The following is a 19,804-nucleotide window of genomic DNA, read 5'->3' as shown; positions in this document are numbered from 1 at the left end:
CTAATGTCTTTTAAGAGCTGCCATACAGCTGAAGTTTTTTTTTTGATTTGAGATCTTTATTTTGAACATGTAAATAATAAATAAAAATACAGATATTAATCAATGAAACAAGGAATATCAATTAAAAGAAACAAAACAAAAACAAACAAAAAACAACCCTCTATTTACATGTGCAAAAAGGAGTAGGAAGAAGTAAAACTTATGTACTCCTACCCCCCTATACCATATTTAAACAAATACCTAAAAAAATAAAATAAATAAAAATCTAAATAAGTAATCAATCTATAATCCATGAAAGTATTGATTCAGAAGTTATATACACATAAGGATGTTTCCCGATACATGACAATATTTATACTACGGGTTAATTCAATATAAGCTCAAGTTAACACTATGTTTTTCTTTTTAAAATGAATTAAAAGATTCATTTTGAAGATTCAAGTTAAATTTGTGATGAAGTTTGCATAATTGATTCGGTAATCACTGTGAAGCTGCTTCAAAATATATTTAGCATAAAGTGCTACAGAAATAAATGTAACTTGACTCAACATGTTCTGAATCCTTGTGTTCAAGTCAGAAACAAAATCTTTCTCATATTCAAATCAGTCAGATACTGAATGAATTGATTTCACTCGAACTGAATTGTTTCGACACATTTGAGTTGAATTAATGAATTTGATGTGTTGATTTTATTTTATTTTATTGATTAGACTGGGGTGGGGTTTAATAAGTTTTACTTCTTCCCGCTCCATTTCAAGTGTTAAAAGTTATTATTATTGTCTATCTTTTCTGTTGTCACACTATCTTGCTTGAAATAAAGAAATAAATAAATAAATTTTGGACAAATCGCCGCATGATAGTGAATCATCCATACGGGTGCAAGGACATGATGTTGGATCATAACATATTTTGTGTTTGTGTCGCACGCAGGAGTTGTTTTGGGACACGCTGCTGAATGTTAAACATCTTAAATCCTGTCTCACATTCAAACGTCCATTTAATGATGTAAAACGGCAAATAAACACAGACACGGCTCCGGGAGAGGGACCCGAAGGCTCGTGGTGTGTGACATCTGGTCTGGCGTTAGTCCAGGTGTCTTCAGGGAGTGACTGAGGAAGAGGAGGAGAGGAAGACGAGTCTGACAATGCCCCCCTCCAGGAGTGCCGAGGCATGACTGACACTGGCACGGGTTTGTGGTGCATCTATGTGCCCGACTCGGTTTAATTTATTTATTTATGCATGAAAAACAGCACTGCAGGCCCATGACATTGCTCAGAGCTGTCTCTTTTAGAGCTCAAGAGACTAATAATGACGTATCAGCTCAGTCTCAGACGTTGCAAAAATAAATAAAATGCGGTCTCAAATGGAGTAGCTCTTAAAAATAAAGGTTCCTCTATGGGTCCATCAGCCAAAAAACTCATTTTCATCTAATTAAATATTGCATCTAACCTGATTAAGGTGCATTGATTTGTGTTTTTCACACAGGACACATGGATGTGTGACAAACCCTCTCAAACATCAGTGTATTTTCACATTTGATTTTGTTTAATATCGACCGCCGCCAGAACCTAACGAGAAATATCATGCTGAATAATTCCCTTTCCTGTGTGTGTGTGTGTGTGTGTGTGTGTGTGGGCATTTGAACAGAAGGAGGTTATTGATTATATTCCAGTCCTCCAGGCCTAGAGCACAAATGCACTGGCGTATTGCAAGAAGAATGACACCACTTATTCCCAAAACATTTCTCTTTTTCTCCCCTCCTCACACACTTTTTCTGTCCCTGGAGAGACGACATCACTCATTACTGTCAGCAGCAGAGTCCCACCAGCACCTCCATAATCATCACCATCTCACTCCTTCCCATCGAGTCCGTCGCCCCGCGGCACCCTGGGATAGACACCGGACGACTGATGAGCGCTTGAGACCTACAGGTGATCAGAATCCGTTAACACTCACCGACAGTCCTTAGACTCCGTCGTAGCTGGATTTTTGACTATTAGCGTAATATATCGGGTCCACTGTGCAACATGTTCTACGTTAATGTAGTTCTTTGAGTATACAAAAAGCTAATTTGATATATATATATTATTATTACCAACCGCTCGATTAGGTGTGAAAACACTCAAGATCAAATTAATGCATCTTTGCATTCTGAAACATGTCAATACAATTCAAAGTGCAAAGCAAGTATTCGTGTGATTCTCAGTTTTGCCACTATATCTCGAGTTAGTGTTTAAAGGAGTAGTTCACTTTTAAAAAAAACTTTTGCTGATAATTTACTCACCCCCATATCATCCAAGATGTCCATGTCTTTCTTTCTTCAGTCGAAAAGAAATATTGGAAATCCAGGATTTTCTCCATATAATGGACTTCAATGGGGTCCAAACGGTTCAAGGTCCAAATGAGAGTTTCAGTGCAGCTTCAAAGGGCTTTAAACGACACCAGACGATGAATAAGGGTCTTATCTAGCGAAACGATCGCTCATTTAAAAAAATAAATAAAAAAAGTTTACGTTTTATAAGCACAAATGCTCACTTTGCTCTGTTCTGTGATGCGCGTTCGTGACTCTCCTGTTCGAACTCGTTCATCAAAATGAACAAATCTTTTTACGAGTTGTTTCGTTCATTTCGTTCGTTGAATGAACCAAATGACTTGAAAAAAAGATTTGTTCATTTTTATAAACTATGCATCTTCCCCATAGACTTTTGGAAAAACGCAAAAAATAAGATATGTGTTCAACAATGACCCTTACATGTTTTCCCTATAAAGATACTCTTTACATGTTAATCCAAATTTTATACATTTTGAAGCCTATATAAAGTTTAAAAGCAGGTTATAACTGGTGTGTTTTATGTCATAGATCAAAACGTGAACGTTTAGAGACTTTAACCCCAGACCTTTAGCAAAAACCCATTAAAAAAACCCATAGACTTTAGGGTGAGGGAACCGGAAGTGCTAAAATGCTAACTCACCTCCGCGTTTTGGCCTACAAAGTGATGTCATAACTTCGGCAATCTATTCAGAATCTTATTGGCATCCATTTTGGCACGTCATCCACTCAAAACGTAACGTTAACCTACTATTTGACCGGCTCGCAACAAGTGTGTTTCCGGTCTAGATCCGGTGCTTTCAGACGGGACGCGGAAAGCCGGTTTTCAAAACTATTTTGACGCCAAAAAGTTTCTATTGGCCACGCTAGTAAATATGACAGAGGCTATTTTGTGTGCTTCGGGCGACGAAGCAACAAAACGTCCTCGCGCGACGCAAGCCATTAAAATGAATAGCCACATGCCGCGTCCTACAAAGATTTGCTAGGCCAAAAAGGCTGTTAATCTCGTGATAAAAAAAAAATAATTGTGTTAAAATGGGTTAATAACGCGTTTAACTGACAGGTCAGATTGTGTAGTGTCTTCTAGCCTTGCGATGGTTTGCTGGTGTTTAACCTAAACCCTCTAAAACCATTCAAACAGACCAGCTTAAAGTGCTTGGCCAGGCTTGGAGACATAAGACGTGTAAATAAACAGTGCTATCAGCGGGTGCAATTCACTCTTAATGGATTTCCATTAAATCCCCTTCAAAGATGTGATGCACCTCACAAACTTTAACACATCCAGCAATACGTTTATCCTTGTATTGTAGGAATCTGTTGGCATGTAAACAACAGCCTCGCGCCACGGCGGATTCTGTGTGTCCGTAACAGTGATGGTCCGCCGTCGTGCCATCTGTGCCATCCCAAGATGTCATATAACTGATGTTTTAAAACGTCTTTTGACCATACGTCAATATTCGCCTTTTTAGGGCCCCCTTAAACGTCGGTAGATGAGGTTATGGGATCCTAACTAAACCTAACCCGTCACCTAACTGACGTTAAAGGTACACTGTAAAAAAATATTTTCAAGATTTGTTATCACAACATATTTTCTTTTGTCAAATAAACTTTATAATAATTTATTTAGTTGAGATAACTTATTATTTTGAGTTTCTGATGATTAAATTAATCTCCTTCATTATATAAACTCACTTTTTCCAGTTCAATCAACTTAAAATTTTAAGGCAACCCAGGTTACTTGCTTTTTTTAAGTTAAACCAACAATATTTTTTTTTACAGTGAATATTTTTTATTTTGTCAAATCAACTTAAATAATTTATTTAGTTCAGATAACATATAATTTTGAGTTTCTGATGATTAAATCATTCTCCTTCATTGTATTAACTCACTTTTTCCAGTTCAATCAACTTAAAATTTTGAGGCAACCAGGTTACTTACTTTTTTAAGTTAAACCATCAATATTTTTTACAGTGTAAAGCGTCAGTTGTATGACGGCCCGGGATCGCCATCTACCGACGTTTAAGGGGGCCCTAAAAAGGCGGATATTGACGTATGGTCAAAAGACGTCAGTTATATGACTTTTTGGGATGAGACTGTGTTATCTGAGGTCAGACTGTATTCGCACTGACTCAAGAGTGAAAGCAGAACACACAAAATCCGTTCTGTCACACTGCCAGGACAAACAGACAAACGCCTCTGTCTGCTCTCACCTGTCCCCGGGTTATGGGACGCATACATACACACACACACACACACACAAGCTGGAAGAAACAACTAACCCGAGAAACAACTAACCACGCTAGCTCTAATTTTAGCCCAAGGCATTAAATCTGGAGTGAGTCAGATCTGAGTAGGACGTGCTACAGTCAACCTGCAAATATCACAGATTCGCTCATTGATTTATAATTAAGCCTATATAGTCCTGTGTGGATTCGGTCTCGGTACACAGTTTATGTGTAGGCTACTGTAAATGCCTGAATGTGCAGGGAAAAAGCTGTTATTTTCTCACTATCTGTCTCTCTCCAGTGTGTTATTACGATTAAGCTGTGCTGAGAAATAATATTATAACCTCGTTGCAATAATCGCGCCAAACGCCATGGCCGTGTAATGACACATGAGACTGTGTTTGTGGGTAATTTGCATTTAATTTTTTAAGATTTTACCAGTTCTCTTACATTTTCTGTTGTCATAATTATCCTTTACATTGAATGTTCCCAGAACTTTGGCTAACATTCTTGTTAGGTTGATTTTCCCGAGCCCTTCACATAAAATTAATCGACAGGCTTTTTTCATAGACAACCTACAGTAGGAAGTCAGGCAAGTTTCATTAGCTGTTCACGCATTGGCAATTAAAAAAAGCAAACAATGCATGAAAATTCAATAGCTGTGAATTATCAAAATGTATTTTCCTGAAAAATTTCAAGGCCAAATGTTTGTCAGAAGTGATGTAAATTCAAAAAAGTTTGAGTTTTAGGAAGTGCATGCATGCAACATTCTTGCACGGTTCTTGCTTTAAAACTAACAAAATATCGGTTTGGTCTTTTCTATTCTCAAATATTCTCAAAATACAAGCACAAAACCTTCAGAGAACATTCAAAAGTAAAGTTTGCAAAAAAGTGGAGCATTCTGTTAAAGTTTTGCTAATGTTCATTAACATTCAGAAATAACATTTTAATAACTTAAAGGGTTAATTCACCCAAAAATGAAAATGATGTCATCAATGACTCTCCGTTCATCTTCAGAACACAGTTCAAGATATTTTAGATTTAGTCCGAGAGCTTTCTGTCCCTACACTCTTAGAAGAACCTTAAAAGGTTCTATCAGCGATACATATTTGGAACCCCTAAAAGGTTCTATACACTCTTAAAAAAGGGTTCCTCTGGGTTCTATATAGAACCCTGGGGTTCAATACGTGGCCAATAGAACCTTTTACCAAAAAAATGGTTCTATATAGAACCATTTTGGAGTTCCATGTATGAAGCGGGGGATGGAACCATTTCTGGTTCTAAATAGAACCATTTCTTCTAAGAGTGTACAATATACTGTCCTTGTCCAGAAAGTTAATAAAGACATCATCAAAGTAGTCCATGTGACATCAGTGGGTTAGTTACAATGTTTTGAAGCATCGAAAATACATTTTGGTCCAAAAATACCAAAAACTACGACTTTGTAACTTTGTAACTAACAACTCTTCCGAGCATTCTTTGCTCATGACAAACTCTCGACACAAACAGCCATTACACTTCACTGTATTCTCTCCCTGGCTGCACACACATCTCACATTCACTGATCTTTATGACTTCAGATGGTTCTGTGGAGGACAATCAGCGATTTAAGAGACTGCAAATAATTGCACTTTTGCAATGTACACACTCAAGGGGGGAGAGGGGGTGTGTCTAATGTCCCAAGGGAAGAATTGAGTGCAAAATCCAACACTTTTAGTGTGTGGGTGCCTTTAGTTATGATTGCTCATACAACATGTTTACTGATCCTGGAACAACATTTTAATCAAGCAATCAGACAATAAACAATAGCACACGCAGCCAGACTGCACTGGCACACAATAATACCACACACTGCTGTGCGTGTGTGAGTGTGTGCATATTCTCTCTCTCCATCCGGGAAAAAGAAATGCATTGGGATTTTGTGTCCGGCACTTGTCGATAGACTCTCAACCCTTGCAATTGTCTCAACCCGCTGGTTGTGCTAATGAAATCTGTCATCCTCGAATCCTCCTCTCACTCCAATCTATTCCTGCGCGTGTGTTTGTTTAGTCTGTCTGTGGGATTTTCTACTGTTTATATAATGTTGAACTGTGGTTATTTCCAGACATTCCCGTGCTCCTCTCTCCAATGTCAGAAGATAGCACCGTGTCGCATGTAAACACACAAGAGTCGACATTCTTCTGGAAATCAGAGCGAGGCGTTCAGGACGACAGGCTTGAGGTGAGACCAATCTGAGACAGACGTGAAGAAGACATCTAAACAGGCGATATGCAGAGAGTTTGAGGTGATGTTTGAAGCGACGACCTCATCTGATTTAAAGGGATAGTTCACTTTGAAATTAATTTTTGGTATGTTTTAGCTTACCCGAAGGGCATCCAAGATGTAGGTGTCTTGGTTTTGATTTTGATATTTTTAGGTCAAACCGTTTTTGTCTGTCAGTCATATAATGGAGGTCTATGGTCACCACCTCAAAGAGCATGCACAGAGAAGTCCAAATTAAACATGATTTAATGACTCGTAAATGTAAGCACACATTGATGGCCTAAGACACGAAACGAGCGGTTTGTGTGAGAAAACGAACAGTATTTATATCGTTTTTACCTCTTGTAATCACAGCCACGTCCAAGTGATCTGAGGGCGTGGGTGCGTTGTGGCTGTGTCAACAAGAGGTAAAAACAATATAAATACTGTTCGTTTTCTCACACAAACCGCTCGTTTCGTGTCTTAGGCCATCAATGTGTACTTACATTTACGAGTCATTAAATCATGTTTAATTTGGACTTCTCTGTGCATGCTCTTTGAGGTGGTGACCATTTGGAGCTGTGCCTTTTCAAAAGGTAAACTTTTGTCCATTTTAGGTAATATGTAAATTTTAGGTGCTAGTTTGTACATTTTAGGTGATAATTTGTACATTTTAGGTGCTAATTAGTACATTTTAGGTGTTAATATGTACATTTTAGGTGCTAATATGTAAATTTTAGGTGCTAATAAGTACATTTTAGGTGTCAATATATAGATTTCAGGTGCTAATGTACATTTTAGGTGCTAATTTGTACATTTCAGGTGCTAATATGTACATTTTAGGTGCTAATTTGTACATTTTAGGTGCTAATATGTAAATTTTAGCTGCTAATTTGTACATTTTAGCTGCTAATATGTACATTTTAGGTGCTAATAAGTACATTTTAGGTGTTAATATGTACATTTTAGGTGCTAATATGTACATTTTAAGTGTTGATATGTACATTTTAGGTGCTAATATGTACATTTTAAGTGCTAATATGTACATTTTAGGTGCTAATATGTACCACTAAGGTGCCAATATGCAGCCTTTGGGTACAAAAGTGTACCTTTTGAAAAGGTACAGCCCCAGTGACAGCTTTTGTACCTTTTTTTCTGAGATTGTGCATTTGCATATATGAATAAGCCATTCAAACGAAAAGTTTAAAAGGCATGTTTGAGCTGTTTGAACTGAAAGTAATTTGCACTGACAACTCATAAAATATATCAGTGCCATCGTTTTGTCTCAAGATCCACACAAGTAAAGACACATTTTTAAAAGCTACCTAAATTCCCTAATTGAACTAAGGCCTAGTCCTGGCTTAATCCAAGCCCTGTCTTTGAGAAAAGACCCATAAGTGTATTTACAGTCACTTTTGATCAATTTGATGTGTCCTTGCAGAATTATTTAAACAAAGACGAATGGGAATGACCCCAATGTATTGTGTTTTATATTTAAAATCTTCAATTAACTTTTAACTTTGTGTTGATGTTGTTGATTTTATTGCAGCATTCATTCGCAGTGCTTCATGAGATGAGTGGCTTCAGATTGTCATATACATTTTGGATCAAATGTTGTGATTCATCTGAGAGCTGGTAGGATCAGCTCTTGGCTCACAACTCAAAAATGAATCATTTTCTTAAACCCCTTTGGAGAAAAATGATTGAGAAAAATACTTCCAGAATCAAGGCGGAGGTAAAAGTGGGCGGCCGATATTGAGCTCCATTGAACATCGAGAGAGAGAGAGAGAGAGAGAGAGAGAGAGAGAGAGAGAGAGAGAGAGAGAGAGAGAGAGAGAGAGAGAGAGAGAGAGAGAGAGAGAGAGAGAGAGAGAGAGAGAGAGAGAGAGAGAGAGAGAGAGGGAGAGATAGTCCATACCCTGCCTGGATTGTGTCTGTTTATTTAACAGAGTTATATAAATGAAGTCCTGCCGTCTGCCAGCGCTGGTCCACAGAAAACACTTTTTTAATTCCCTGCCGATTTTATACAAGGGTGAGATCAGTGTGTTGCAGACATTAAATCATGCCTGTGTTTCAAAGGACATCCTGCAACTATATTTTAATTCAGTGTAGAAGAATATTCAACAAACACACATATTCATATCTTATGAAAATTTTAATACTCATTGTTCCCTTTGATTAAGCTAAGATTAGGATTTAGTTCAAATAGGACATTTAGCTTTTTTTTTTAAAAATGTGCCTTAGAAAAAAACACATTACTGGCGTGCATTTTGAGACAAAACCGTGGCACTGATATATTTACGATCTGTCAATGCAATTTGCTTGCACAAACATGCATTTTAGTTTGGGGCTAGACTACTTTAATAGCCTGGATGCCATCTGAATTTAAGATTTTGAGAAATAAAGTCACAATTGCGAGTTTATTTAAAGTTGCAATTCTGAGAAATAAAGTCGCAATTGCAATATATAAAGTTGCAATTCTGAGAAATAAAGTCGCAATTGTGAGATATAAAGTTGCAATTCTGAGAAATAAAGTCGCAATTGTGAGATATAGCTACCCTATCTCACGACCAATTCGTACGAATTCGTACGAGTGATTAAAAAGTGGCTAATTCGTACGAATTCGTACGACCTCACTCGTACGAATTCATACGATTTGTCTAAACCCACGTGACGGTTATGTTTAGGGGCGGGGTCAGGGGTAGGTCATTCGTACGAATTCATACGAATTGGCCAATTCGTAAAATATGTACGATTTAGCAAAAATCTTACTAATTTGTACGACTGAGGTCGTATGAATTGTTACGAATTAGCCACCTCGTAAAATTCGTACGAATTCCCGTGAGATCGGGTTGGATATAGTCACAATTCTGAGAAATAAAGTTGCATTTGCGAGATATAAATTTGCAATTCTGAGACATAAAGTCACAATTGCAATATATAAAGTCGCAATTCTGAGAAATTAAGTCGCAATTGTGAGATATAGTCACAATTCTGAGAAATAAAGTCGCATTTGCGAGATATAAAGTCGCAATTCTGAGAAATAAAGTCGCAATTGCAATATATAAAGTTGCAATTCTGAGAAATAAAGTCACAATTGCAATATATAAAGTCGCAATTGTGAGAAATAAAGTCGCAATTACAACATATAAAGTTGCAATTCTGAGAAATAAAGTTGCAATTGTGAGATAAAGACGCAATTCTGAGAAATAAAGTCGCAATTACGGCATATAAAGTTGCAATTCTGAGAAATAAAGTCGCAATTACGGCATATAAAGTTGCAATTCTGAGAAATAAAGTCACAATTACGACATATAAAGTTGCAATTCTGAGAAATAAAGTCACAATTACGGCATATAAAGTTGCAATTCTGAGAAATAAAGTCACAATTACGACATATAAAGTTGCAATTCTGAGAAATAAAGTCACAATTACGGCATATAAAGTTGCAATTCTGAGAAATAAAGTCACAATTACGGCATATAAAGTTGCAATTCTGAGAAATAAAGTCACAATTGTGAGATATAAAGTTGCAATTCTGAGAAATAAAGTCACAATTACGGCATATAAAGTTGCAATTCTGAGAAATAAAGTCACAATTACGACATATAAAGTTGCAATTCTGAGAAATAAAGTCACAATTACGGCATATAAAGTTGCAATTCTGAGAAATAAAGTCACAATTACGGCATATAAAGTTGCAATTCTGAGAAATAAAGTCACAATTGTGAGATATAGTCACAATTCTGAGAAATAAAGTCGCATTTGCGAGATATAAACTTGCAATTGTGAGAAGTTGCAATTGTGAGCTATAAAGTCGCAATTATGAGAAATGAAGTTGCAATTGCGAAAAAAAAGACTATCTCACAATTCTTACTTTTTCTCACAATTGCTAGTTTACATCTCGCAATTCTGACTTTATATCACATAATTGCGACTTTAAATCTCGAAATTCTGACATCTTTTCTCATAATTGTGAGATATAAACTCGCAATTGTGAGTTATCAGGCTAATTCTAAGGGGAAAAAAAAGACTAATTATTTATTTCCCCTCAAAATCATTTATATCGCACAAGTCTGACTTTACAACACGCAACTTTGACTTTATACGATGCATCCCTGACTTCATAACTCACAATTGTGACTATATCACGGAATTGTGACTTTATATCTTGCTATTATATTCTTTATATATGCTATTTATATTCTTACTTTATAACATGCAATTGCGACTATATCTCGCATTTCTTACTTCATAACACGCAATTGCGACTATTTCTCAGAATTGCAAGATATTAAGTTAGAATTGCGTGATATCAAGTCAGATTTACGTGAAGTAAACTTGCAATTGTGAGAAAAAAAGGCAGAATTGTGAGATAAAAACTCACAATTATCTTTTTTATTTTTCATTCTGTGGCGGAAACAAGCTTCCATTACTATCGTGATGCTTGACTTAGCAAGTTCCAATCTAACAAACCCCAACAAATCTCAGCAAATCTCAGTTGTAACTACCCAAATTGCATGCTTTGCCATCCGTTGACGTTAAAGCACTTTTCATAAGCCTCTCTGAAGTACGTCTGCTAAATGCAGAAAATATAATCTGCCTGACGTGATCTATTTTAGGTGCTAAACTAAAGCCACGGCACACCTCTATAAACATTTCCAGTCATCATAACCTCCCGAGGTGACCCAGCCACAAACGTCAGTGGGATGCTAACGAAAAGACCCAGACGAGGAGCGTGTGAATCGCAGATCCTCATTAGGGAACACAGGAGGCTTTATGGCCTGTGGTGGGAAGACTTATCTCACATTACCCCGTGTCTCCCCCGCTGAGAACACGCTCCAGCGTAGGAGGAAAGCTTGCGCGTCTATCTGCCGTTGTCCTCCAGTGTGATTTTACATGTTTTGGGTCGACGAGAGAGCTGAGGGGGGAGCTTTTTCTTAACATAAACGTGTTGAATTCTAGATACTAATTAGGCCGAACAAAGATATGGATGTTTGTTGGTCTAAAAATAGGCCGACTCCCTTGCATTTGTTTTCTCGCTCGCTTCCGGCCATGTCCACTCTATCTCTAGAATCAGAACGGCCCTCCAGGTGGAGTTTCATAAAGGCGAGGGACTTAGTTTGTGAGGTAGATTGAATTGGACAGCGCAAGAACGGAAAAATGGGTCAGTGTATTGGTGGGGGAGGCAGGAATGCTTCGGGTGGCAAAACGGGCCGTTTAGAGGAAAAGTGTCATTTGCAAAGCATTTATAATCTCCTTATCCCGACGCAATTACAGCTACGGCAAATACCACCGGAGGATAGGCCTATTTATGCTGGTGTGGAGATTTCTGCACTTCAGGCAAAGATGCTTACACGAAGCGACAAAGTCTTCCTAGAGCTGGTTAACCTGGTCATCTGATACAGACTTGGGCTTTGGCATTCATTCATGTGACAGCTTTTCCCCAAATGTTTTATGCAGCATTTGATTAAAGGTGAATGATGCGAAGTCCTCTTCATTCTTCAGCAAAAATAAGATAAGTTGAGATGCAGCCTTGGGTAAATACGCTTTCTTCTCAACCAAACAAATAAGCGCGTTATGCACGTTATGCTTTAAAGCAATGTTGGCCATCTGGAGGGAACTTCTCCAGCAACTTCACTTACGCAAGAACGAACCCTTTGGGACGTTTTGACCAATGCATTCTCATCCTCTAGAGGGTCATATTTACCCTTTAGCGTCAATATAACACGCTTCGGTTATGGTAGGTTTAGTTCTGGGGTCGGGTTAGGGTTAGACCACTAGGAGGCACCTTCTGGCCCATATATATATCTGCGTCTCATATCGATGCTAAAGGGTGCCAAGTGCGTTGGATGTATGCGGATTGGTAAAAGCGTCAATATATGATGCCTTGGGATGAGAATGGGCTGTTTTGACCTGATTATGTTGGCAATGACGTATTTCTTTTAAAGCATATCTGTCATAAAGTGTTTTGGATTGTTTCCGGTGTCTGGGTTTGATTTGCAAGAATTTCACTTGTGTGTGAATGTGAACGCTTCAAAACAAACTCCAAGAGCATCTCAGAACGTACGTTAAGTTTATGGCTAAGTTCAGAACATGACATTAACACTCGCCAACCTGCCAAATGTGTGTGAATTTCAGCAGTGGTGTCCGTTTGAATTTTATATGTATATTATATACACTCTAAGAAAATGCTGGGTTATTTCAACCCAAAGTTGGGTCAAATATGGACAATCCCAAATGTTGGGTTAAAAAGTTCATTTAAAAACTGAAACAAGCCAGCATTGTTTAGAGTGTACACTCTTAGAAGAAATGGTTCTATTTAGAACCAAAAATGGTTCCATCCCCCGCTTCATATATGGAACTCCAAAATGGTTCTATATAGAACCATTTTTTTTTTGGTAAAAGGTTCTATTGGCCAAGTGTGGAACCTCAGAGTTCTATATAGAACCCAGAGGAACCCTTTTTTAAGAGTGTATAGAACCTTTTAGGGGTTCCAAATATGTAGCGCTGATAGAACCTTTTCTTCTAAGAGTGTATATATATTTCAATTGTAGTTTTTTAAAAAGGTCCCTTTACTTTTAATATTGCTTTATATTTACACCTCCATTTACTCACTCGTTTCATTTGCTCCAGATTTTACAGGGCTTGAATTTACACATTGGATTACGAAAATTGTTCATAATTTTACTCATTCCCCCAGATTTTGTGCTCACACCCAACGTGCTCTCGGATAAAAGCCACGTCACAGTACTAAACTGAGTTAATTTTCAGTGTTTTATTGTGCTTAAACAAATACACACACAATATCTTGGCAAGAATTCTTGTAAACACAGTTAGTCATGTTTGAAGTGAACGTGAACAGTTGGGAATGAAAACTCACACTCTAAAAAATGCTGGGTTGTTTTAACCCATCTTTGGGTCAAATATGGACAAACTCAGCGAATGGGTTAAATGTTTTTGTCCATATTTGACCCAAATTTGGGTTAAAACAACCCAGCATTTTTTAGAGTGCATTTGTATAATGGATCCGTGCATCAGTTGTTAAAGTGACAGCAGCCTAACATACCTGAATACGAGATAATATTAAAAATATCTATGATATCTCGATGTCATAATTGTGGCTAGTGATATTTCTGAGTGACTAATAATTTTGGAAAACTACTGGCAAAATAATGTCAAGCCCTGGTTAAGTTAGCTTATAATATTCACTATGAATGTAAATCACTCCAGGTTCACTTCTTTCACATTCATGCAATTCTAAATATCTTTGGTTATGGATTACCATACAAGAATAATGATGACGCAATAGAGGAGATGAGATGAGGTGAGATGCCTACTTATATGCAGATTACAGATGGAAAGGCATAAGACTCTTAAATAACTTTATTTTTTCTTGCAAATTGCAGGATGAGGGTTTAAAGTGTGGTTCTCTTAAAGAAGAGTTTTTATTCTCTAGTTCTTAGAACCTAGAAGAACCTATACTGTAACATGAATTGCTTTCATATAGCTATAAAATCCCTACAAAAACAGGATTCTGAAGGAATAATTCATTAAAATATGAGAATTGTCATAATTTTTCTTTAAAATGCAGCGAATATCAACTCAAGAAGAAGCTCTATATTTAATGGAGTTGTGAATGAAACTGCTGCATAAACACTCAGTCATGTTATGGCCGTGTCCAATCGGCCCGTCTGTTCACTTTCGTGGGGTCACCCAACCAATGTGACGCTGTCCCCATCATTGCTAATTCAAGACAGACGCTGATGAATATTGATGAGCCATTTAACCTCTGAGCTGTGATATGATGTGATTAACACAAGGAGGGCGTGTCCTCAAACTCATATGAATATTAATGAGCTTCAACACCAAGTCAGTTAGATTATTAAAATGATGAGCTGATTCTTCTAGAGATTATCTCAAATTTAGCACATTATGCATGCCAGATTTATTTTGTATTAAAGAGAAAGTAACGTATGTTTCAGGCTCTTCAGACTCAAATCATCTAGACTCCACTGTCTCATTCAGTTTTATTGCATCATTTTAACAGTAAGAGTCCCCTACTATATTTGGTGAAAAACTAAAAAAAATCTAAATGTAAAAATATAAACGTTTTTGGAAGAACGAGTCAATTTATAATTCAGTGAAAACATGTACAGATATTCCAAGAATTATTGAAATAAGTTTCTTCTTAGGTTTCTTTTCTCTTCTTATTCAGTTGAATATTGTTATTTTTGTGATCAAATTTTTATTTATTTTTCCTTTTAGAATGAAGGCATAGAAATAGAGTACATATATATATATATATATATATATATATATATATATGCACACACCTATATAGTATATATATATATATATATATATATATATATATATACACACTATCTCACGACCAATTCGTACGAATTCGACGCATGATTAAAAAGTGTCTAATTCGTACTAATTCGTACGATTTGTCTAAACCCACGTGATGGTTAGGTTTAGGGGCGGGGTCAGGGGTAGATCATTCGTACGAAATTATACGAATTGGCCAATTCGTAAAATATGTACGATTTAGCAAAATCGTATTAATTCGTACGAGTGATGTCGTATGAATTGTTACGAATTAGCCACTTTTTAATCATTCGTCGAATTCGTACGACTTGGTCGTGAGATCGGGTTGATATATATATATATATATATATATATATATATATATATATATATATATATATACATACATGCATTTGCATGTTCTGAAACACATGTGTTTTGTATTTGAGTGCACCTTCTATATATATATAAATGCTGCTTGTGATGAGCTTTAATTCTCTGTGGCTTTCTACACGTGTCTGTCTCATTGGCACCTGTGTTGTTTACTATGGTTTTCAGCAAACTTTAGTAATCCTACGCCAGTCACCACAGCCTAATGCACGAGAGAGAGAGAGAGATCCATTATTTTAATGGAACACAGCACCCTTGCACTACACATACAGTTCAACGACATACACACATTTGATGATCCATCATGTGACATCACGCACAAATCTGAGCCAGAACATGACATCAGCAGCTCAAACGGTCCCTTTAAATGTCTGGCTCAGCGGATAGGCTGCATGTTTGTTTCTCTCTCTTTCTCTCTCTCTCTCTCTCTCTCTCTCTCTCTCTCTCTCTCTCTCTCTCTCTCTCTCTCTCTCTCTCTCTCTCTCTCTCTCTCTCTCTGTAAAACCTCTCCGAGACATTCCGCACCCTCCTGAAACTCTTCCACTCACTTGTTCTCAAATTGAAGAGTCTGTCTGAGGAGAGAGAGCGAGACATACGCGTCTCCATCTCCATTGCGCACAGAAAACTGCTCGTTAATCTTTCGTTTCTATGTTTCCTTCATGTGTTCTCTTTCTCTCCAGCCGAACCGGATCGATTGGCACCCATCACCTGAGGTATAGTGGATGACGGACGCCACTTTCCCCGGATATAAGCCTTCCGAACCATGGAAACCTGTGTGAAAGGAGTGATTCTGTGTGGGTGATTCTTGCGCGTTTATTGAGACGTTTGTGGAGATTTGGAGATCCGTCGGTGTGATTGGAGAGGTCCACTCTCTCCGATAGCGCAAGACTCTATGGAAACGCACATTGTGGGACATGGATAGACTGTTTGCGCCATCTGTGGATGTAGTGCCGAGGACCAGAGCCCCCGTCTGAGGTGTGTTGGAGGAGGTCTGCTGGTTTTGTGTGGTATGCGAACGCAAGGACTCCTGTCCGAGGCGCACAGACTGTGAGTGGATCCCTGCGCAACGCTCAACGGTGTTTTCATTTGCTTTTAGTAAATTATATATATTTTTTGTTTTTGCACTAAAATATCGTTTTGAATAGCCTGTATTTACATTATAGATAGGCTAAAGGAGACTGGGGTAAGTTGTTACGTCTTTTATTCTAGTTAAAAGCTTATTTCTTAGGTGTATTTTTCATGAAACATATTAAAGTCTTGATCACTGCTTAATTTTCACCGTAATTTCCCCCTTGAAATATACTGTTTATTGAGCCCACCACACGTTAAACTTGTATCGGGGCATGTTGGCACACGATTTGGAGTAAGTCATCTAGTTTGAGAAGAAAACCTTATATGTAAAATTCTATCTTTAGTTACAAAAAAAGCAAAATATGAATGAATTAAAAATGAAACAATTAGTCCTATAAAATCAATTCATGAAAGAGGGGGGGAAAAGTCTTAAATATATCAATAAAACATTTTTGGCCAGTGGAAAGTGTCTGTTAATGAACTGTACAAAACCATGTGACAACTTGCCCCAACCTGCCTTGTGTAAATATGTATCATGAGGACAAATTCAACACTATAGTTCAAATCCACCATATATATATATATATATATATATATATATATTAGGGCTGTCAAACGATTAATCGCATCCAAAATAAAAGTTTGTGTTTACCTAATATATGTGGGTGCACTGTGTATAATTATTTTGTATATATATATATATATATATATATATATATATATATATATATATATATATATATATATATAAATACATACACATGCTTGTATATTTAAGAAAAAAAATAGTATTTATATATAAAATATTTATATTTACATATCATATAAATCTATATACAGTATGAAAATATTTCTTAAATATATACAAGCATGTGTATGTATTTGTACACTCTAAAAAATGCTGGGTTGTTTTAACCCAACTTTGGGTCAAATATGGACTAACCCAGCCGTTGGGTTAAATTTTTACATTACATTTTTAACCCAACATTTCGGGTTTGTCCATATTTGACCCAAAATTGGGTTAAAACAACCCAGCATTTTTTAGAGTGTATAAAAATAATTATACTCAGTGCACCCACATATATTATGTAAACTCAAACTTTTATTTTGGATGCGATTAATCGCGATTAATCGTTTGACAGCCCAAATATATATAGCGACTTTTCTGTTATTTTATGTCAATATGATTTCACTGTGTTTTCATATTTAGCCAACCAGTATAATAAACATGTTGATATTAGGTTATTAGTTCAGTGTTTTAAACCAACAAACAAACCTCTGCTAAAGAAAAGAAGCATTTGTACAATTTGACTCAAAACCTGAGATAAACACTTTGTGACAACTAGCCCCAGTGTGTTTCATATGTGTTTAGCCGATTCTTATACTGCACGTGACAGCTTCCTTTGTCTGTTTCAGGCTAGATTGATCATGCTGAGGCAGATGCTGTTGAACTCCACGGCAGCGGCGCGAGACTTCGACCTGATGACCCACACACACACGCAGGCGCCGCTGAACGTGTCCCACGGGCCCGTGAGTGTGTCGGCCCTCCTGAAGCCCACGGGCCGGGGGAGCTCGCTGCGAGAGGGAGAGCCCGACAAACCCGACCTGGCCACGTATGTGGTGATGTGTCTGGTGCTCTTCCTCCTCGTCCTCCTCATCGTGTTCTTCATCAACTGTCAGCTGAGGAACTCTTTCTTCGCCTCCATGCCTTACGACCGGTCACTGCGAGAGGCCCGCAGCTCCTACAAATGACCCGGAACGAAGCGGTTTGGATAACAGTACCAGCACGGATTGCAGCCGGACTCATTGATCTGTCTGTATATATAATGACTGTTTTGTACTTCTGCACGGCCTTTTCTGCCCATATAGGGTTTATCACGAGTTGTGTGCATTATGTAATACAGATTATTTTCTTGTACGGTGTTAAACCATGATTAAATCTCACATTCATGACCATCTGTGTCAAAATTTTGACAACTTTGATGACCTTTGGTGACCTTGCCCTCAGAGCTTATACGGCCTTTTCATTTCTTCATCCTCATGTCATCATTTACCTGGGGTGTGTTTCCCGTTTAACGATGTCATTCATTGTTTAACTACCTTAGGATGAAGCATCGTTGGAGAATCGAACCATCTAGTCTCGACTGTTTCCTGAAAACATGGCCGCCGGAAGCATTAGTTCAGCAATATAGGACTGTCATCACAAACAGGTGAAGGAGTAAAAGCTTCTGCTGATTAATCTATTCCTCCGAGATGCTGCTGTAACGAACATGACACCTAATGGGATTGCATTTATAGTGAATATTAGCTTACTTCTTGTGCCCAAGAGCTCAATCTATTTAAGTCCACAAGAAACTATGCATCAAACCTCAAGATCTCCAAAAACCAATTTAGCTTGCAATGCTTTTTGAAAGCAAATCGTTGAATTATGTTTGGGAACGACAGAACTTTGACCGTAGTCTGCTAACGATGCTCTCAGGAAACACAACACACCGCTGTATGAATGTATTTCTTCCATTAAACACAAAAGAATAAGTTTTGATGAGTTGCATGAACAACATTTATGGTGGTTTAATCCAGTGCTAGCAATATTCATTGCTATATTTTTATATTGTTTATTAATATTTGGAATAAGCATTCATTTTTGTATTGTAGTTTGTTTTTTTAGATTTTGTTACATGCTTTGGTCATTTTTAATTTTAGGGTTTTTTTTTTAAACCTAGTTATTTTAGCATTATAATTTTAATTCAATTTGTTGCCAGTCTGTTTATGGTTTCATCTGATGATTATATTTCATTTAATTTCAGATAATTAACAAAAACTAGGCTATTTTTAGTCCTTTTCGTGCAATTTATATGCGAATATTAGTTTTCGCGTGCATTTGATACGCACTTCATTTGCGTGTAATACACGCGCACCCCCATAGACGCGCACCCGAAGTTACGACGTCACTCTGTAGGCCAAAACGCGGAAGTGACGTAGCATTTTAGCATTACTGTTCCCTCGCTCTAAAAAGTCTATGGGATTTTCGAATGGGTTTTTGCTAAATCGCCTGAAATAAGGTCTGTGGTGAACAAAGCCTCTAAATATTTTCACGTTTTGATCTATGACATAGAACACACAGTTATAACCTGCTTGTGTTTTTTTTTTAACTTTATTGTGTCTGATTGTGTTTTTTTTTATAATCTTTATATAGGCTTCAAAATGTAGATTGTCTTGCTAGACAAAACGT

General features: G+C 37.3%; 1 protein-coding gene across 3 annotated transcripts; it reads left to right on the top strand.

The window, feature by feature from the left end:
• Positions 1-1,912: 1,912 nt before the first annotated feature.
• Positions 1,913-18,526, top strand: smim32 (small integral membrane protein 32). Of its 3 annotated transcripts, none has more exons than XM_039654951.2 (3): positions 1,913-1,931; positions 16,182-16,548; positions 17,989-18,526. In XM_039654951.2, exon 3 carries the CDS (start codon positions 18,001-18,003, stop codon positions 18,322-18,324), a length of 324 nt encoding a protein of 107 aa, XP_039510885.1. In that variant the 5' UTR covers positions 1,913-1,931; positions 16,182-16,548; positions 17,989-18,000; the 3' UTR covers positions 18,325-18,526. The 3 variants fall into 3 exon arrangements, with proteins under 3 accessions (XP_039510885.1, XP_039510884.1, XP_039510886.1); XM_039654950.2 differs by lacking the exon at positions 1,913-1,931 and adding an exon at positions 6,606-6,774; XM_039654952.2 differs by lacking the exon at positions 1,913-1,931 and having other exon boundaries at positions 15,981-16,577.
• The last annotated feature ends 1,278 nt before the right edge of the window (positions 18,527-19,804 follow it).

The sequence above is a fragment of the Pimephales promelas genome, chromosome 9 (genome assembly GCF_988280905.1).
Source record: "Pimephales promelas chromosome 9, fPimPro1.hap1.1, whole genome shotgun sequence".
Classification (NCBI taxonomy): Eukaryota; Metazoa; Chordata; class Actinopteri; order Cypriniformes; family Leuciscidae; genus Pimephales; species Pimephales promelas.
Note: the sequence above shows the minus strand (reverse complement) of the source record. Positions and strands in the feature narration are given on the sequence as shown.